Source organism: Megalobrama amblycephala, linkage group LG17 (genome assembly GCF_018812025.1).
Source record: "Megalobrama amblycephala isolate DHTTF-2021 linkage group LG17, ASM1881202v1, whole genome shotgun sequence".
Classification (NCBI taxonomy): Eukaryota; Metazoa; Chordata; class Actinopteri; order Cypriniformes; family Xenocyprididae; genus Megalobrama; species Megalobrama amblycephala.
This window is the reverse complement of record NC_063060.1, coordinates 360,633-382,500: the sequence shown is the minus strand read 5'-3', so window position 1 is coordinate 382,500 and position 21,868 is coordinate 360,633. Positions and strand designations below refer to the sequence as shown.

General features: G+C 36.5%; 1 protein-coding gene across 8 annotated transcripts in view; it reads left to right on the top strand.

The window, feature by feature from the left end:
- epb41l3b (erythrocyte membrane protein band 4.1-like 3b) overlaps nucleotides 1–21,631 on the top strand; it is a 44,743-nt gene extending 23,112 nt beyond the window's left edge. For 4 of the 8 annotated variants that reach the window (XM_048164729.1, XM_048164728.1, XM_048164727.1 and 1 more), the window contains 13 exons: nucleotides 2,475–2,630; nucleotides 2,715–2,812; nucleotides 5,559–5,734; nucleotides 5,860–6,035; nucleotides 6,961–7,527; nucleotides 10,084–10,137; nucleotides 10,240–10,275; nucleotides 13,343–13,405; nucleotides 17,392–17,466; nucleotides 17,547–17,645; nucleotides 17,738–17,818; nucleotides 18,831–18,950; nucleotides 20,786–21,631. In XM_048164729.1, the coding sequence (XP_048020686.1) occupies nucleotides 2,475–2,630; nucleotides 2,715–2,812; nucleotides 5,559–5,734; nucleotides 5,860–6,035; nucleotides 6,961–7,527; nucleotides 10,084–10,137; nucleotides 10,240–10,275; nucleotides 13,343–13,405; nucleotides 17,392–17,466; nucleotides 17,547–17,645; nucleotides 17,738–17,818; nucleotides 18,831–18,941 (1,692 nt within the window). In that variant the 3' untranslated portion in view covers nucleotides 18,942–18,950; nucleotides 20,786–21,631. Of the gene's footprint in view, nucleotides 1–2,474; nucleotides 2,631–2,714; nucleotides 2,813–5,558; nucleotides 5,735–5,859; nucleotides 6,036–6,960; nucleotides 7,528–10,083; nucleotides 10,138–10,239; nucleotides 10,276–10,550; nucleotides 10,617–11,292; nucleotides 11,482–13,342; nucleotides 13,406–17,391; nucleotides 17,467–17,546; nucleotides 17,646–17,737; nucleotides 17,819–18,830; nucleotides 18,951–20,785 lie in introns of all 8 variants that reach the window. The other 4 variants (XM_048164731.1, XM_048164732.1, XM_048164735.1 and 1 more) reach the window with 4 other exon arrangements.
- Nucleotides 21,632–21,868: the final 237 nt, after the last annotated feature.

The following is a 21,868-nucleotide window of genomic DNA, read 5'->3' as shown; positions in this document are numbered from 1 at the left end:
ATGCGCTCTGATGATTTTCTGGCTGAGTCACGCGGATGCTGATGCACGCTCACGTTGTGTTGTATCGGTTGTCTCTTGGTTTATTCTGGTGTAAGTTTCTCATTCTAAACCTGATTTTATTTCTGTCCGACATAAAAGGAGAAATTTTACTCTCTTCAGTACAAAAACTGTTCAGAATGACCACATGTCAAGCTCCTGTAGCTTGTTTATTGAGGATCAGGACAACCAGCTCGTAATGCATTACAGTAATCTAGTCTAGACGTCATGAATGCATGTACTAACTTTTCTGCGTCAGATAACATGTTCTGTATCTTAGCAATGTTTCTGAGGAGGAAGAAGCTGTTTTCGTAACATATGAAATGTAATTTTCGAAGGACATGTTGCTGTCTAATATAACACTCTGGTCTTTCACTGTAGAGGATGAAGTACATCCTTCTAAATGCAGATTGTATGTGTACAGGGTTTTGTTCCAATAAGTAATTCCTCAGTCTTATCTGAATTCAATAGAAGAAAATTACTAGTCATCCAATATTTAATATCTTGAACTTATATATTTGGCTAGATTTCATCTGGCAGTATTCGTCAGCATAGCAGTGCAAACTAATTCCATGATTTCTAATGATATTATCAAGAAGCAGCATGTATATTGAAAATAGCAGAGGACCTAAAACCGACCCTTGGGGCACACCATCATTTATTGATGTTAACTTGGATAATTCCCCGTTTAAATAAACAAAATGGTAACGGTCTGATAGGTACGATCTAAACCACCTTAATGCCCGTGTCTGTAATTGTGTAATCAATCTAAGAGTATGTCGTGATCTATAGTGTCGAACGCAGCACTGAGATCACATTAAACTAGTATTGAGATGACTCAATTTCTGAGTGAAAATTGATTTTTCAGTTTATATCATAAATTGATACGTAACCAGGGTTATTATAGTTAACTAAAAACAAAAATCTTTACTTGAAGGAAAATAAACGTTAACTAAAAAAAACAACTTATTTTATTTCAGCTATATTTCTTGTTTTTGTCTAGTTCGAGTTGAAGTACTAAAATAAACAAAGCTAACTAAAGTAAAACTTAATAAAAACTACTTTATATAGACATTTAAAAAACTCAAACTGATCACAATAACAAAAACGCAACAAAATTACTAAAACTGCAATATGTGCAATATGTAAGATTTTTGCTGTAAAATATTCAAAAACATATATATTTTGTTCACTTGAGCACTTACAATATCCCAAATGTTTGCAACTATTTATAAATCGTGAGAAAATTGCAATTTTAACCAAGGCTGCGGGACGTGTGAGGAGTCGCCTGTCAATGGCGTCATACCCGCGTTACCCTCGGTTTCCGCTTTTATTTTGTAGAAACCATGGAAACACCAAAGACGCTTTAATATTTACATGTTTTAATAGACAACAGAACAACTGTTTTGATATATTTATAGACAGAAAACGAATTATTTTTATATAGCTCAATCTAATTTTCTTCATTTTTTTCATGCTTTACCATGCCTCAGAGAAAAACACTATTTTGTCAAGTAGCTAACATAGCATCATCAGATGCAGCTTTATTTTTAGTAACAGTAATGCAGCATTTTCTCCATCATACAATACGTTTTAAAATTGAATTGCATGTCATTTATCAACACAATCATCCAGCATTTAATCTGATATTGTAAAATCGATCTATCTTACTGCAGTGTGTAACAGTGTCTCACAGCAGCCGCCGAGCGAACGCACGTTATAACATCATTTTCAACACTATCTAATATGATAAACAGAGCTGCGTTACCTCATACTCATGACCGGAAAAGCGGAAGCGGCGCCGGCGACTATGTCATAATAAAAGTCCCGCTGCTCGTGAGGCGTGTGTTGATCAATCGCTCCAGCTCCTCGTTCAGCTCCACAACACTCGCTCCTGCTCTGAATAGGCCTCTAACGGACAGAAATCTTACATATTGCACCTTTAACTAAAAATAAAATGAAAACAGAATCAATTTTAATTCAAAATATTAAAACTATAATGTTATATCAGATACTAAAACAACACTGGTCCATATGACTATGAAAAACATCCTTTGTCGCTCATATTATCCTCCTTCCAAATATAGTTTGATGTCAGTGACGTGTTGTTGTTGTCTGTCCTGATTTCATTACTGTGATCATCAGTCAGTACAGATGCAGCGTTTAACGGCTGATTCACATTCAGTGTGAACGGCCTCATGGGATAGTGAAGTGGATTGAGTTTGGTTACAGATCCTGCCATTACAATGAAAACTTCCAATATTCATCCATTCATGTTTGAGTCTGATCAGAATCAGAAGACGATGAACCTGCAGTTTATGGCTTTAGTTAGTGTTAGTTAGCTATATTAGTGAACGCAGCTCTAACCTCATTCATTTTGACACTGAACTGAGTGTTTAAATGGTTCCTGTGAGATGTTCTCTCTGCCGTGTGTCTCTCAGGATTCGGAGGGTGTGGAGATTATGCTGGGAGTTTGTTCCAGCGGCCTCCTCGTCTACAGAGATAAACTCCGCATCAATCGCTTCGCCTGGCCCAAAATACTCAAGATCTCCTACAAGAGGAACAACTTCTACATCAAGGTCCGGCCGGGAGAGGTGAGAAGACGTCCCGTTGCTCCTCGTCAGATCCGCTGTCTGTCTGAACGTGTTTGAAACGCTTCGCTTTCTGTTTTCACTCAGCTGGAGCAGTTCGAGAGCACAATCGGGTTTAAACTCCCAAATCACAAAGCGGCGAAGAGGCTGTGGAAAGTTTGTGTGGAACATCACACCTTCTTCAGGTCAGAGAGACTTTCTATCTATCTATCTATCTATCTATCTATCTATCTATCTATCTATCTATCTGTCTGTCTGTCTGTCTATCTATCTATCTATCTATCTATCTATCTATTGTTCTATCTATCTATCTATCTATCTATCTATCTGTTGTTCTATCTGTCTGTCTATCTATCTATCTATCTATCTATCTATCTATCTATCTATCTATCGTTCTATCTATCTATCGTTCTATCGTTCTATTGTTCTATCTATCTATCTATTGTTCTATCTATCTGTCTATCTATCTATCTATCTATCTATTGTTCTATCTATCTATCTATTGTTCTATCGTTCTATCTATCTATCTATCGTTCTATCGTTCTATTGTTCTATCTATCTATCTATTGTTCTATCTATCTGTCTATCTATCTATCTATCTATCTATCTATCTATCTATCTATCTATCTGTCTGTCTGTCTGTCTATCTATCTATCTATCTATCTATCTATCTATTGTTCTATCTATCTATCTATCTATCTATCTATCTATCTGTTGTTCTATCTGTCTGTCTATCTATCTATCTATCTATCTATCTATCTATCTATCTATCTATCTATCTATCGTTCTATCGTTCTATTGTTCTATCTATCTATCTATTGTTCTATCTATCTGTCTATCTATCTATCTATCTATCTATTGTTCTATCTATCTATCTATTGTTCTATCGTTCTATCTATCTATCTATCGTTCTATCGTTCTATTGTTCTATCTATCTATCTATTGTTCTATCTATCTGTCTATCTATCTATCTATCTATCTATCTATCTATCTATTGTTCTATCTATCTATCTATTGTTCTATCGTTCTATCTATCTATCTATCTGTTGTTCTATCTGTCTATCTATCTATCTATCTCTATCTATCTATCTATTATCTATTGTTCTATCTATCTATCGTTCTATCTATCTATCGTTCTATCTATTGTTCTATCTATCATTCTATCTTTCTATCTATCTATCATTCTATCTGTCTATCTATCTATCGTTCTATCTATCTATCGTTCTATCTATCTATCTATCTATCTATCTATCTATCTATCGTTCTATCGTTCTATCTGTCTATCTATCTATCGTTCTATCTATCTATCTATCTATTGTTCTATCTATCTATCTATCTATCTATCTATCTATCTATCTATCTATCTATCTATCTATCTATCTATTGTTCTATCGTTCTATCTATCTATCTATCTGTTGTTCTATCTGTCTATCTATCTATCATTCTATCTATCATTCTATCTGTCTATCTATCATTCTATCTGTCTATCTATCTATCGTTCTATCTGTCTATCGTTCTATCTATCTATCTATCTATTATCTATCGTTCTATCTATCTATCGTTCTATCTATTGTTCTATCTATCTATCATTCTATCTTTCTATCTATCTATCATTCTATCTGTCTATCTATCTATTGTTCTATCTATCTATCTATCTATCTATTGTTCTATCTATCATTCTATCTGTCTATCTATCTATCTATCTCTATCTATCTATCTATTATCTATTGTTCTATCTATCTATCTATCGTTCTATCTATTGTTCTATCTATCTATCATTCTATCTTTCTATCTATCTATCATTCTATCTGTCTATCTATCTATCATTCTATCTATCTATCTATCTATCTATCTATCTATCTATCTATCTATCTATCTATCTATCTATTGTTCTATCTATCTATCTATCTATCTATCTATCTGTCTGTCTGTCTGTCTGTCTGTCTGTCTATCTATCTATCATTCTATCTGTCTATCTATCTATCATTCTATCTGTCTATCTATCTATCATTCTATCTGTCTATCTATCTATCTATCATTCTATCTATCTATCATTCTATCTGTCTATCTATCTATCTATCTATCTATCTATCGTATCTATCGTTCTATCTATCTATCATTCTATCTATCTATCTATCGTTCTATCTCTATCTATCTATCTATCTATTGTTCTATCTATCTATCTATCATTCTATCTATCTATCTATCGTTCTATCTCTATCTATCTATCGTTCTATCATTCTGTCTATCTATCTATCATTTTATCTATCATTCTATCGTTCTATCTATCATTCTATCTATTGTTCTATCTATCTCGTTCTATCATTCTATCTATCATTTTATCTATCATTCTATCTATCGTTCTATCGTTCTATCTATCATTTTATCTATCATTTTATCTATCGTTCTATCTATCATTCTATCTATCGTTCTATCGTTCTATCTATCGTTCTATCGTTCTATCATTTTATCTATCGTTCTATCTATTTATCGTTCTATCTATCCATCTATCTATTGTTCTATCTATCTATCGTTCTATCATTCTATCTATCATTTTATCTATCATTCTATCTATCGTTCTATCGTTCTATCGTTCTATCTATCATTTTATCTATCGTTCTATCTATTTATCGTTCTATCTATCCATCTATCTATTGTTCTATCTATCTATCGTTCTATCATTTTATCTATCATTCTATCTATCATTCTATCTATCGTTCTATCGTTCTTTCTATCGTTCTATCTATCATTTTATCGTTCTATCTATCATTCTATCTATCTATCCATCTATCTATTTATCTATCTATCTATCATTTTATCTATCATTCTATCTATTGTTCTATCTATCTATCGTTCTATCTATCTATCTATCTATCTATCTGTATGAGTGGATCAGAGTGTTGTTAACAAGTGATTCTGGTGTTCTGATAGGCTGGTGTCTCCTGAGGCTCCGCCCAAACGCTTCCTGTCATTGGGCTCAAAGTTCCGCTACAGCGGCCGAACACAAGCACAGACGCGCAGAGCGAGCGCTCAGATCGCACGGGCCGCACCTCAGTTCCAGCGCACGGCCAGCAGACGACACACCGTCACAGCCAGCATGGACAGCAGTACGCATCACACACACACACACGCACGCACACACACACACACACACACACACACACACGCACACACACACACACGTTCTGGGTGTATATATTAAAAAATGTTTAATGGATGTGTTTGTGATCAGCACCAGCGTCGGTCAACCATGATGACGTGAAGAACTCCAAACCTGCTGTTGCTACGGACGACCTCATCGACACGGCAACACCGGAGAAGAAGGCCGAGGAGATGAACTCTGTGGAGGAGGAGAATAAGACCAACAGTGATGAATCAGAGCAAGCCCCGCCCACCTCCGTCACCAAGGTAACGTCAAACCAATCCCTGATCTGAGAATGAAAGCGTTTCAGAAATGATGGTTTAATGTTCTCTGATAGAGTTTGTTCCAGCGTCACTCTTCTGAACTGCAGTTAGAAATACTATGAAATTTGTTTTGGTTTTGTTTTGTTTTAATGGGTTAATTAATTTAATTTTAATTAAAGTTTAATAATCAATTTAATTCATAAAGCTTTAACAATTTAATAATTTATTAAAATTTTACCATTAATAGTGCCCTATGAAATCTCTCGAATTGAATTTTTTTCTAAATTGACATTTAATCAATTTAATTCATAAAGCTTTAACAATTTAATAAGTTATTTACATTTTATTATATATAGTGCTGTTTGAAATTATTTTTTCCCAAATTCGGTTTTATTTATACTCATTCATATCTGTTTGGATTATGTTTTAATAGTTTAATTGTAATAATCAAAAAGAATGTTTAATCAATTAAATTCATATAACTTAAATATTGAAATTAAATGTTTTCCAAATTCGGTTTTATGGGTTTTTTTGGACTCGGTTTTAGTAGTTTCATTAAATTTTAATAATCAAAAAGAATGTTTAATCAATTCATAAAACTTTAACAGTTAAATAATTTATTAAAATCTTTACAATAATAGTACCCTATGAAATGTTTTACATTATTAATCACACAGCTCCACCTTTGATTTATTCGTCCAAATGTTGCCGATTACACTGTAAATTCTTTTTTATGACTGGATTCTATTAATGAAGTGAAGTATAAATGTGTAGAATTAGAGTTCAGTAGAGGTCAGTCAATCAAACTGCTCTTTTTCTGTCCTTTTACTAACTAGCTTTTCTTTTCCTGCTTCTCTTTTCCCTGCGTACATGTTCATACAACATACATGTTTCCCTTGGCATCTATTGTTGACACGTGTGTCATTAGTCCTGTCCGTATTCATCCGATCCGTTAGGATCTGAGCTCTCCCTCCCTTCCTCTCCTGTCTCATCCACTAAAGTCCGCAGAAGACGCAGGGAAAGCAGCCGTAAGCGCGCCGCGTCCGTCAGTCCCGCCAAAACCACAGCGGGCTGCCGGCGGCGTCAGGCACAAGCCGACCGTAAAGCCGCGCTGCTGGAAGAACAGGCGCTCCTCCTGTCCGCCCGCAAACAGAGGCTGGACCAGAAGCGGAGCGGCGGCACGCTGTTCTCCTTCTCCCTCCACCTGCCCGACCTGTCCTCGCTCCTGGACGACGACGGTTACCTGACCTTCCCCGACCTCACCGAGCTGCGCTTCCTGCCCGAGAGTCTGCATCACTTCATGCCCATCAAGTCTCCCTCGCTCATCCCCTGCTTCCTCTTCATTTTCTTCTTCCTGCTTTCCACGTCTTTCTCTGTGCCGTACGCCCTCACGCTCTCCTTCCCGCTGGCGCTGTGCCTGTGCTACCTGGAGCCCAAGGCGGCGTCTCTCGGCACGACGCTCGCGCAGGGCTTCCAGGACAGTTCGGATGACGAGGTTTGAGTCAGTCTAATGAGCTTAAAGTGTGTGTTTCATCTGTTCCTTCTCATTCATTCCGTGGGATTATTGTCATCGTTACTGTTTGGAGAAACCTCCATTCTGCTCACTTCCCCTGGAACCTTCCACATATATGTGTATATATACTTTATATATATATATATATATATATATATATATATATATATATATATATATATATATGAAAATTCAGACACCATTATACCCACCCTCATGAACTAACAATGAACAATACTTCTAAAGCATTTATTCATTTTAGTTAATGTAAACAAATAAATTATTAAAATCCAAAGTTGTATCTGTTAAAGGGGTCATGACTTGGATCTTTTTTATTATTTTAATATGTTCACTTATAATGTAAAAAAAAAACAATTGCACAAAAAAACAAATATTTATGCAGTGCAGAAAAAATTATTTTCAACCTTCATTCTGAGCCTCTGTCTGAAATGATCAGTTTTTAAGGCGTGTCAGTAAACGGTCACTGATATGATTGGCTAACGTCACTGCACAGGAAACAGTATTAACGGCACTCGCTGTTGCACGAGAGTTTTGAAAACATTATCCAAGCATTATGAAATCATTTACTCAGCTGCTGTCAGATTTAATAGTCGCTGCTTCATCTGTCAACTGAAGTTGTGTCTCAGTCAAATGCTCCGAACAAACATATAATTCTCTGACATGATCTGGGATGGCGCTCAAATAAACTAGGGTTGCCCTCGACTAAATATTTTTCTAGTCAAGCAATTAGTCGATTAATCAAGCATTTATATTAATAAACCATGTAAATCATAATTATTAATCGCCTGTATATAATACATAGCGTAATCAGCGCTCAAACTCACACATGAAGCTTGCAGCGGAGCATCGGCAAACGTATTGATCATGAATGTGCCGTGAAAAAACAGGAGACTGTCTGAACATTTTAATAACTTTATTGATGAGAGTTTTCTGTGTTTTCGGCTCCAGAGATAAAGTCGACGATACTGACTCGTCATCTCCACAGTAGTGGATGTGTCTATATGCAGGTCTATATGAAAGCGCATCCTGATTATATTCTTTATTTTACAAAAGCACGTTTTGTTGTTATTGTGAGTTTACAGAAAAAACTCAATACTTAAAATATAGTAGTATAAACACAATATTTTACAGTTTCAAATGATGTATGACTTATTTGTATGACCAAAAATGAGTATTTTAAGTTAAATGCATAAATGTGATTGCACCGCCGCCTGTATGTCACGCAGTAAACACACACAAACACTTGGATATTTGGCAAATAATAGTGCACATTTATCTGGGTTAATGTTAGAGCGAGCGGACTTGTAAAGTTGCTACTACTTACATGTTTCAGCTGAAGTGATACTGCTGATTGCCATGAATATAGCCATTGCTGCTGATATGGCATTAAATCATAAATCAATAAATAAATACGTTTCAGCTGATAAGTCATAATTGAGGTCGATGAATAATAGGCATGTGTTTGGATTTGGACAGACTGTGTGATTTTGCCACTTTCTGTGGAGTTATTTTTTTTCTGCAACTAACAAACTAATATTTTTGGTCAACTAAGCCTCTTCTCAACAACTAACAACAACTAATCTGGTAATCTCTGAAGTCTGTACAGAGACACAAACCAGCTGTTTAAACTAGACGCATCAAAGCGAACGTTCTTCCACTCTTCTATTTGTCCTGTTGTCGACAGGCTCAAGCATGTGTCAGAAACTGAATGCACATCTGTATACTGTATCAGTGTAGACAGCATCAGTCATTATAATGGTTTTTATTTGCTTTTGACGCGACGCTCACATCCGGTGTAGGTAAATGAGACACTGCAAGAGACGCGAGCGCAACGGTTAAAGACGTCCGTCTAGCGCATGTTTGCATTGAAAAACAATAGAAAATTTGCTCTGAAACTTGCAGGATGTTTTAATGATACAAAGACCTCTTATATGTCAAAAGATCAAGGCAAATTTGATTTCTCAAATCATGACCCTTTTAATATTACTTAATGGACATGAACCTACAGTTGTATTTTTATTAACTAACATTAACAAAGATGAATGAATACTGTAACAAATGTATTGCTCATTGTTACCGTCAAATGCATATTGTGTTGCAGTTCATCTAATAGTTCTCATTCCACCTCTAATGCATAATGTCGTAGTTTGAAAACCCTTGTGATCTACATGTGCACCTCATTCTCACCTTATGTCTGGATGACGTTGTGCTCGATGCATGTTTCAGCTTGTATAAAGCAGTCAAACTTCCATCTGTGGACGAAACGTTCAGCGTTCAGCTCATCTAAACATCGTCCTCTGGATAAAGAGTATTTTGCTTGTCTGATGCATGTTTCTGAACTTATGAAGAATCTTCTCATGCACATCAGCGTCAGGTTCATCTGTGTTGTGCGTCACGTTATTCCTTCATTTTGAGTCGCATCCCTGTATGATCTTCATGAGGAATCATCTCCTTCAGTGAATTCTGACCTGGAGTTTTTTTTCCTTCATTGCTGCGATCCGTTCTTTGATTACACAGACCGACAGCGAGCAAACCGACTTCGCTTGTGATGACGACTCGACGGCGACTGAGGTGTGTCTGCGTTGCTCTTCAGTGCAGTTTTCTTCTTAATATGCTTGTGAAATGAATGTTTAATGTGTCTCACGTCCTCTCTTTCACCCAAACTCATTATAGTCTGACTTTGAGGACAACACTGATGTGAGGACACAGGTACTGAGATCCAGAAACCAGTTTAAGAAGGTTTGATGGTCTTGTGCGGGTTTATTTTGAGCTGGTCAGGGCTGAGAATCCAACCAAACCAGCAAAGACCAGCAAACCTCCTCCGGCTGGTTTCAGCCATTTCAACAGGAACATCCATCAGCTCTCACAGTCTTTGTCATCACCATGTGTTTGCTTCTATTTTTGATTTAATTTTTTACTAGTAAAACGTATCAGAAAGGGCTCTGATGTAGCTGAACGCTTTTTCTTTTTTCTTCCTTCTCTAGTATAGTTTCATAAAACGGATTAAAGGAGAAAATGTGTTTGTCAAGCACAGTAATCTCATGTTGGAGGTTTGTGAAGCATGAGTTGACGTGTGTTTGGATTTAGCTGCTCATATGATCGTATGAGCCGGTTAATAACTGTGAAATATAACTGCAGTCAATCCTAACAGCACTCGATTGTTCTTGTTTTAGATTTAAACGGGTGTTTCAAGCCCTTGCATGAATTAAACCATTTGAAATTCCCAAATAAATGTCCATAAAACACTAAAGCCCAAAGTAAACTTTAGCATCGACGCATGCGCTCTATAAAGTTTTCCATAGAAAAGTCAGTCGCTGTGTCCAGAATCAGGTACTGTCTGAGTAGGTACTACATTTCAATTTGAATTTACTTTGCAAACGTTTCAAAAGTATGCTGTATATAGTATGAATATGGGTTGGATGAATGAAATTCGGATGTACGATATCCCCCATGTTACAGCGTCAGTTGTGTCGCTTTACTAGCATTCATTAATCCTCTCCCATGGGGATAGTAAGGTGTCCATTGAATGCGTACTTCAGAATCTCGCCGTAAATAGTAGGTCCACATACTATGAATTCGGACATACAATTCTTTTGGCGTACAGTTTTTCGCAAACTATATAGCAGGGAAGTATTCGATTTCGGACACAGCGAGTGACATTTGTTTGAAATCTTTGTAATGCCCCGCCCCATATGATCTTTCCCTGTGATGTGATTGGTGGGTCAGGAGACAGACACGCCCACAGAACCAATGCAGCATCAGCTGAACGTCAGTGAGCTGAAGAGGTCGTTTTTGGAGATGCGCTGTGAAGCGTCTGGTGTGAATGAGTGGGACAGGAGACTGTCCTCGTCTCCTCGTCTCTGTCCTCGACTGGACGAGCCTTCATCGGTTAAACCCCTCGTGTGCTCACAGGAAGTAAGACGTGTGCGGTGTGTGACACTAATGTTCATTTAACAACAGACGGAAAGTCTGGACAAATCTGCACTTTAACACTTTGGGACTCTTGGTATGCGTAATCGTCAAAATTAGGTTTAATTTGAAAACTTAAACTATCAAAAAACAGTTTGAAATTGTACATTGCGTTTCCATTGAAATGGTACTTTAAAACCTTTTAGCGGCTCAATTTTTGTGATATCAACTTCAAATTTGGAACACAGATTGGTTAAACGTATGGCTTTGATTTTATAGCGATTTTATTGCCAAAATAATTTTGTAAAATATTAAATTAGATAAAAAACCCAGAAATGTATGGTAAAAAGTTGCGAAACTTGGCATACGGATAGAGGACAGTCTGAACATTAACCACAGGAATTTTGGAGTCTCTAACTCAATCCCTCTAGCGCCACCAACTGTCCCAGTTTTACTTACATTTATGCTAATAACTTTTGAACCGTAAGGGCTAGAAACTAAATTAAAGACGATTCGATTGTCATTATCCGTCATGAAAATTTTTGCACCATTTTGAATTTTCCAAAAAAACTTTTTTTTTTAACTCGTCCTTGACAGTTTGTCTGATTTTCAAAGAGCTCGTCAAAATGGACGTAAGCCTATATCTCCGCAATGCTTTCGTGTATTCTAACCAAACTTGGTGTGTGTTATGACAACCATGACCTGATGCACAGTTTCAGCACAGTGACACCTGGTGGTCAGGAGATATGGAAAATGGCTATTTTTGCTTATAAATTCCGAACAATTTGGCCAAAAATCACAAAATGTGTCTTTAGATTTGGTATAGCATGCCAAGTCAAAGGATAACCAATGTTCTCATATTGGCCATTTTGGGCGTCGGCCGTTTAAAATTTTGTCGTAAAATGCTATATATTAAAAACGCATTGGCGTATCGTTTATTTTCAAAAAAATTCAAAAAATGCTAATAGTTTTTAATAGATGCCTTGGGTCATGCTGAGAACAAACCAATTTTGCCGTAGTCTGCAGAACTTCCTGTCCCCCATTTTGATTTTCTTTAAAAACCTACTTTTTCACCAAGATTGAATCAGATCATTCCCAGACCTTGCAAAAAAAAAAATAATAATAATTTTTGAAGTCAATTCGTCAAAACGTTCTCATTTAACGTGAGAACAAATTCTATAAATAAAAGGCCAAAATGGACGTGAGGCTATATGTCCGAAACACTTCAGCGTATTCAGACAAAACTTGGTGTGTGTTATGACAACCATGACCTGAGGATATCTGTAGTTTCGGCACAGCGCCACCTAGTGAATATATCTGCGAAATATGATTTTGAAATAGGTTATCTGAATAGTTTGACCAAAAAGCTAAAACCCTACAAATTTGGTGTCAGCGCCACCTATTGGTCAAAAGTAATAAGCAATTATGTCATATTTTTAGCTTGACCCCTTAATTGCTGATATATATTTTTTCTGTTTGTTTGTTTTATTGTATTTATGCAACTCTCGTATAACTTGCATTAACATTTCTACTACTACTAGAATAACTGAGCTCTTTATTTCACAGTGCGTTTTGAGGACTAACTCGACTCAACCTGGTCATGCATTCAGGTTATATTGACTCATAAAGGAGCGTTTAGTGGTTTAACCCATAAACATCATTCCTGACTGTCGGATTAGAGGCGTTTGTTAGTTTTTGGAATTCAGTCATCCATCCTGTGTGTGATTTTGTTTTTTGGTTTAACGTCACTGAAGATCATTCCTGCATGTGCTTTATAAGAGACATTTTCACTCCACCGACCTCCTACACATTTAACTCATTTGACTATCCTCTCTGATGTTTATCGGCTCTGTCTCTGTGTCTGTAGATGTCCGAGGAGGATAAAGCCGAACCTGAAGATGTTGCAGTAAAGCCGGATCACGGTGTTGAGGTTAGACATCACTGTTTACTGCATCACACACGCATGTATTCACTGCTCGCATTACAGGCTGTTTATCTGATTCAGTGCATTCAAGATGTTTCTCATTGTGAGTTTTAAAGCAATCTTTGTATTGTAGTAAGTCTTTTTTAATGTTAAAATGAAGTGAGTTTGTGCTTAAAACAAGAACAAATATCTGCCAATGAGGTCAAAGAAAACTTTTATCTAAGAAAAAGTTTGTTTCTGACACTATTGGCTGATATTTGTTCTTGTTTTTAGCATAAACTCACTTCAATTTTGATAGATTTTTCAGAAAACGAAATTTTTCTTCTCCAGTAAATCTATCTTGATTTTTTTTTTTTTTGTTTGTAATGAAAAACAAGACAAAGTTACTAAATAAGAAATTAGTTTTTTACAGAGTGAGATTCACACTTTGTTTCTCTTTGGAAACGGTTCAGACGAACATGGTGTTGTGAAGCTTATTTACCGCAGTGCCAGACAGTCGTGGGAACTTCTGCAAAAATCCAACTTTTGCCATAATCTGGAAACCTTCCTTCACGGTAAACGTGTTTCCTACCGTGTGCTTTATGAAACCCTCGCCGTGTTCGTCTTTTATCGTAGCCTTCAGACTCCAAGGGATTTTCAGAGGAGAATCCGTCTGACTGTGAGATGCCATTTGGGATTTGTTTAATCTGTCTGGGAAACTGTCTCGGAGATTAATTGGATCTGCTAAACCGTTGTGTGTTTCACAGGTGAACTTTGCAGTGTCTTTGGTCCTCTTTTCCACTCGACATCTGTCGGATCGGCTGCATTGCTTTAAATCCACACATAACTCTATTCTTGAACATCTGCTGCTGCTGGTTTATGATCTTCAGTATTTATGATGTTTTTATAAATGATCCATTAGGGGCTGATTTAGAGCCTTTTCCACTGTTGATGTATTTGACGTTCTCTCATCATAGATAATATTACCGCTGTCTCTTCTTTCAAGCTCTTAGGTAAATCTACAAACTTATGTTGTTTCAAGAACCTTGAAATATCAGCTTCGAGACACTGAGTTATGAAACAAAAACACTGACGGCCGCTGGCTTTAGTGAAGGACAGACATTCAGATCGGATCAGAATCAAAATAAAAGGGATTATAGGAATCTTGTCAAGACAAGCCAGAGAAACATGGAGCAGTTGTCCATCAGATACGGTGGCTTAGATTCACATGCAGGTATTGTAAATCTCACGGGGCAATAGGCGGATTAACGTGTAAGAGAGAGTTCATGGTAATATTGCATGTTTCCTACTTGCTGAGATGTTCATCATTTTAGGACAGTTTGAGAGGAGGAATTGTGACCAAAGGCCTCGAATCTGCTTTTATGCTGCAAACATTACTAAACACAAACTTTATTGTTATCTTTGGGGTCACTTTTGTTTCTGAACTGAAGAAATATTTATTGATGGTAAATTTTCTCAACTCACAATCGTGGCAGAGCTCACTTAAACGTTGATGCTGTTGACGCAGACAAGTGTTTTTCTCTGTAATAAACACTGACAGTGACATAAAGTGTGCCGTTTTTGTCCCAGAGTTCAGTTGCTCCACAGGTGGAGGTGTGCTGTGAGACGCAGGTACAAACTCCCTCTGCTGGTGAAAAAGAGAAGTACATGAAGGCCCTGAATGAGGCCATTGCAATGGGGAGACGCTCTTCATGGGCTTCAAATAGAGAAGAAGAAGGTGCTGTTCTGGAAGGTGAAGCATTGGACAGCTGTCATGAAGACTTTCTCCAAATCTGGGACCCGAAACACCAATGTATTGAAGTTGAAGATGAAAACAAGGAAACTTCAATAGAAGAAACCACCACAAAATCTCAAGAGATTCCTGCTGGAAACCAAGAATTCATTTGCCACGAAGAGGATGAAGACTTGCTCCAAATCTGGGATCCAAAATGCCAAAGTATTAAGGTTGAAGATGAAATCAAGGAAATTGTGATGGAAAATCCGTCTGGAGGAGAAAAAAACAGTTCAGAAGCCCAAGAGATTCCTTCTGGAAACCAAAAAGTCGTTTGCCATGAAGAAGATGAAGATTTGCTACAAATCTGGGATCCGAAACGCCAAAGTATTAAGGTTGAAGATGAAATAAAGGAAACTGCAATGGAAGAAACCACCTCAGAAACCCAAGATATTTCTGCTGGAAACCAAGAACTAATTTTCCATGAAGAAGATGAAGATTTGCTCCAAATCTGGGATCCGAAACGCCAAATTATTAACAGAGAAAATGTAATGGAAACTCCATCTAGAGGAGAAGAAACCAGTTCAGAAACCCAAGAGATTCCTGCTGGAAACCAAGAAGTAATTTGCCATGAAGAAGATGATTTGCTACAAATGTGGGATCAGAAACACCAAAGTATTGAGGTTGAAGATGAAATCAAGGAAACTGTGATGGACACTCCATCTGGAGGAGAAATAAACAGATTAGAAACCCAAGAGATTCCTTCTGGAAACCAAGAAGTCATTTTCCATGAAGAAGATGAAGATTTGCTCCAAATCTGGGATCCAAAATGCCAAATTATTGAGGTTGAAGATGAAAACAGAGAAAATGTAATGGAAACTCCATCTGGAGGAGAAGAAACCAGTTCAGAAACCCAAGAGATTCCTGCTGGAAACCAAGAAGTCATTTGCCATGAAGAAGATGAAGATTTGCAACAAATGTGGGATCAGAAACACCAAAGTATTGAAGTTGAAGACAATAACAAGGAAACTGCAATGGAAACTCCATCTGGAGGAGAAGAAATCACCTCAGAAACCCAAGAGGAGGAGAACCTGATGTTGGAGAATGAGATGTCGGTGTTGTTCCACAGCAGCATCGAGAGTTTTGATCAAGAACGCTTTGACGAAGCATTTGGAGACACGTTTAATCGTTCTCAGCTCTTGTTTTTTAATGAAGAGGATGAGGCCATCAACTTGGAGACTCAATACTATGGAGAATTCCCACTTTATATGACGTCTGATTCATCAACTGAGCAAAACCAGATAGAAGACCAACCTCAAGAGAAGACGATCAACGTCGAAGATGAAGATGATCCTTCATGTTCCCGAGTACACGAGCAGTCAACGTTTCAAACATCAGTGTCGTCCTGTCAGAATGAGGAGGATGAAGAGAATGAGCTGGTTTCTGGACCACATGAAGAACAGGAAGTGGCTTTACAGGAAATAAAGCAGGAAGTGCATGAACATACAGTAGAGGTAACCAATCCCAGTGTACATCAGGGTCACCGTGTGTTTCTGCGCTGACACCGGCACTGACTAACGATGGAAGTCCTCTCGTCTCGTTCATCTTGCTTTACCGTTGGAAGATGAATGTGATTGATCTCATTAAACACACAACGCTGCATGATCACCGATGTTCTGATAACACACTGTCCTACACACAACACCTGCATGAGCTGCTTTACTTTTCCACTCGCTGACGATGTTTCGCCACTCAAACTGCTGGTTTTGTCTTCAGCGAATGGTTGAATGAGAAACCGATTGTGATGTCGAGTTCGCTTTATTTCTATAGCGCTTTATACAACACGGATCGCTTCGAAGCAGAAAATAACAGCGTTACAGTTGCAAAATACATCAATTATTAAACAACTTGAGCAGCTTCAGAAGATAATGATTTAATACAATAAATGTTGCAAAGTTGATCAGTTATGAAACAAATTCAGTTTCAGCTATAATCAGCTCACATTCAGTTCAATGTATATTTGTCGTATGTAAATATGAATGCATGATGTTGCATGCAAAAAACATCTCTTTTTCCTGTTGAATTTCCTGAAATGTGTCACATTACAGAAATTGACTTCATGTTGAATTATAAAAGCAGTTGTGTTTGCTGCAGGTGTCCCTCGTCACTTAAAATGAGTAACTGACTAAAATTATTCCAGGTGGATATGAAGGTGGTTTTGCAATGCAGATGCACTTTATAGAGTCGAGTGTTTAGAGTGATTTCTGTGTTTCTGAATCAGCAGTCAGAGGAACCGGTTAAAGACGTTCCTGTGGTTCAGACCGAGACCAAGACCATCACGTACGAGTCTTCAGAGGTAACGCGCTCTCCTCCTTCTGAAGAGGGTTTACGGTTCAGTCTCGCATCTTCCTCACGCGTCTCTGTGTGTGTTTGAAGGTTGATGCCAATGGCGACTCGGATCCAGGCGTCCTGATGAGCGCTCAGACGATCACATCAGAGAGCAACAGCACCACCACCACCACACACATCACCAAGGTCAGTGGAGACGCTCACAGGCTCGGCCACAGAAATGCATCACAGAATCCAGGAGTGATTCTGATGTCAAATGCATGATTGTGTTTTGTCAGACGGTGAAGGACGGCATCTCAGAGACTCACATCGAAAAGATGATCGTGATCACAGGAGACACAGACATCGACCACGACCAGGTACAGCGATGGGTTAACTAACAGACCCGCGGAAAATAACCCGTTGAACACGCTGCATAGACGAACCTCAGTGTGTCTCACTGACCGATTGAACGGACGCAAAACACAAAAATCTAATTCATTTTAAAATTAAATTAATTAATTAATTAATATTAAATTAATATTATTTCTATTATTATTATTATTATTATTATTATTGTGTTTTATATATATATATATATATATATATATATATATATATATATATATATATATATATATATATATACACACATACACATATATATGTGTATATATATATATATATATATATATATATATAAAATTATTTAATCTATTTCTCATTTTCATTTAGTTTAACGTGATGTACTGAAATAACTAAAACTGAAATAAAAATAAAAAAAACTATATAGACATTTTAAAAAACAAAAACGTACGAAAATGACAAAAACAACAAAATTACTGAAACTTTAATTAAAATGAAAGCAGAAAATATATGAATAAAAATTAAATCAAAATATTGATTAAAAACTATAATAGTTTCGATACTAAAATAACACTGATATACATGTAATATATAAAAAAAATAAATAATAAAATATAATGATGGATAGCAATCATTCTATTTTTATTTTTTTTTAATTTATGATTTAATTATAAATGTATTTTATTTAAAATATTTCTTAAACTGTATTAAGGTTTGTCAAGCATAAAATCACATTTAGATTTTAGATAGACATTTATATGAATATTAATGTTTGGGTGAAATTAAATATGTCATTATAGGATGATGACATTTTTTTCCGACTATAAATGAATCAAATCTTGTAATAATTCATGAGATCTTTATATATTTGATACACTTAACGATGCATGCATTGATTGAATTACAATCATGGTTAATTTATGATATGTAATTGTTTTGTTGATGGAATCATTATAAACACACACTGATTGACTGATAATCCTTCTGCGCGTCTCTGTTTCCCTCTGCTGGTGCATTGTGGGTCAGGCTCTGGCTCAGGCTATTAAAGAGGCCAAAGAGCAGCACCCAGACATGTCCGTCACTAAAGTAGTGGTGCATAAAGAGAGCGAGATCTCACCTGCCGAAGGTGATGCGTGAATCACGCAGGTAAGAGCGGTTCAAGAGTCTGTTCGCTCGCTTGGCTTCATTTCACCTCTAACATGAGTTTGTGCATGTGATCCATCTTGATTCTTCAAATCTGACCTTTGTGTGTTTGTGAGGATGACCGGTCGTGTTCAGAGGACGTTCAGAAGTCATGTTTTCATGAGCATTAACCGTTCTTAGCGACCTCTGACCCTTCAGGTTGGACTGCTCTGTCTTTCAGATCTTGCGTGACGCTCGCAGCTTCATGTTTGCGTGATCTTCATCTGTTCCTGAAGTCATTTCACTGCTGCTCTCGTGCACGTGTGTTCAGTACGTGTGAATGAAGCATGATGGGAAATGTTTTGGAGGTCATGGACCTGTTGTTTTGGTTTTTACAGGATATCTCCAGCTGAATTTCACAAAAACATCCGGGTCATATTTCACACCAAAATCAAAAATAAAAAGTAGATTATTTCAAATTGAAAAGTATAAACTTTATTTATTTATTTATTTATTTATTTATTTATTTATTTATTTCCTTCTTTTAGGACCATCAAGATATACTGAGACATTATTTTCATGACAAATAAACATTCATCCTGAATTGTCATAACTGGAGTGAAAATAATATATTATTATTTAAATATTGGAATATTTATATATTATTTAAATACATAGTTTTTATTATTATTTATTATTTTATATATTATACAGTGTTTCCCACAGGATTTTTGTTAGAATATGGGGCTGGTGTTTTAGGAAGCCAAACAATTACAATATGATATGTTAGATATGATATATTATATATTATATTAGAAATAATAATTATTATTATTCCTATTCCAGCAATATCCATATATTGTAAAACAAATGCACTGTAAAATAAATTAATATTTCATAAGTATATTGTTTTACTTTATGCTAGAGTGAAATTATAACACTTTTTGTACTAATTTCTACACTTGCAAGAGGAAAAACCCTAGAGCTTTTATTTTGACAGAAACTGCAGTGAAGCTTTTATTTTGGCGGAAAACTACAGTTTCTGTGAGAGGTAGCTTACAATCGTGTCTCGTTACAAATCTAGTGAAATGCTGTAATCATCGGCCCACAAAAATGTTGGAAATTATGCGAATGTGAAAATAATGCATAACTGTTGAAATTCACTGTGAACGCGGAAAACACCGGATCACGAGCGGATCGCGTGAGGAAAGTGCAAACTTCATTTGAATGACACCACGCAAACAGACTATATAATTATTTAATTAAATCGCAGTCTTTTTCCACTTGATAAGGGCACAAATCCGTATCGCACTTTCGATTTAAGTTCGTTTGACAGATACTTCGCCAAAGCAATGGCGCAAAACAACACTATGTTATATTTTATGTTATTAAAATAAGGTGCGTTCACGCCATGTCGTAATTACGAGATTCCAACTACTTTGTAGAGCTCGTAATTACAGCTTGTAAACTGGGAATTTTCTGAGAGCTCCTACTTGTACCATGTGACCGCTGCAAATTAATTTGGGCATCGATAGTTCATAACATCATGTGTTGTCATCTTGAAATTACCGTCTATGAAATCAATGGGAAACAATGTTTTATATTTTTATTAAATATTATTTATTTTTTATATATATATGCGTATATATATATATATATATATATATATATATATATATATATATATATATATAATTTTTTTTTTATGTGTGTGTGTGTTTCTGAGGTGGATTATGATCCGGATGTTTTTGTAGAAATCTTTCACCAGCTTCCATCTTTTCAAGCTCTTTCCTCAGACCGGCTGAAACACTTGAATGTCTGTTAGTTTGATTTTCCTTGTGTTTGTTTGTGTTGTTTAGGAATAATGTCCAAACATCAGCTGAGAGAACAAACACACGACCTCTGACCTCAGACGACACGCTCTTCATCATGAAACATCAGCTCACAAAACAAACACGTGACACAGAGCGGGAAGATGATGATGATGATGATGAAGATGAACTGAAAAAGGGGGGAAAATCTTTGCCTTACAACATCTGATTCCTTAAAAAGATTCAGTCTTTCATTTAAGCCACTTCAGTTTATTTATAGTCCAGCGCCCCCGTGTGGAGACTGTAAGAAACACGTCCAGGTCAAGATCAAATTCTGCTGAAATTTCACCTGGACATTTTCTTCACAGGTTTTGTGAGATTTTCACGCAAAATCATTTTAATTCGTACGAAAGTAAAGCAGCTAAAAGCGAGAGCGTGCCAATGTGTTTCTGATCAGTCTCTGGTTTTTAATCCTGTACATAAAGAACTCAAACCAGCCCGGGTGAATCGACACGTTTCTACTTGAATCATAAATGTATTTTTATTGTTTCACGGTTGTTGTTTTTTCTCGCACTAATAGATTCCGCATTATATATGCAAAGCGATGCCACTATTTTAAGGGCTTTTGGTAAGTTTGTAAAGCATAGGGCTTCATTTGTCCGTCACAGATGGAGCAGAACCGCAGCGGTACTGAAACTCGCACGGGAGGGTTTGCGGTAGGAATCCCTCTGTCTTGACCTTTTGACCTTTTCTTATATTTGACCCTGAGAGGTCGTAGTGTTTGTAGGGTGTGTATTGGGACAGGATCCAACCAGCAGAAACAGAACGATAAATGCAATTGATGTGATTCATTTTGAGCTTTTATTTTGGAATAAAATATTGTTGAGATCAGCACTTTTTGTGTTTTGTGGTTATTTGACGATCCTGATTGAGCAACTGCTGTTGATTATATGACTATAATCATTACATTTCCATGCATCTTTATAATGTGATTGAAACCATTAGAGTTCATGTAAAACCAGTTATTAATGTGATTTATGCTCATAATAAATACACACACACACCACTGTTCATTCATAAATGTTTCTTGAGCATCAAATCATCATATTAGAATGATTTCTGAAGGATCAT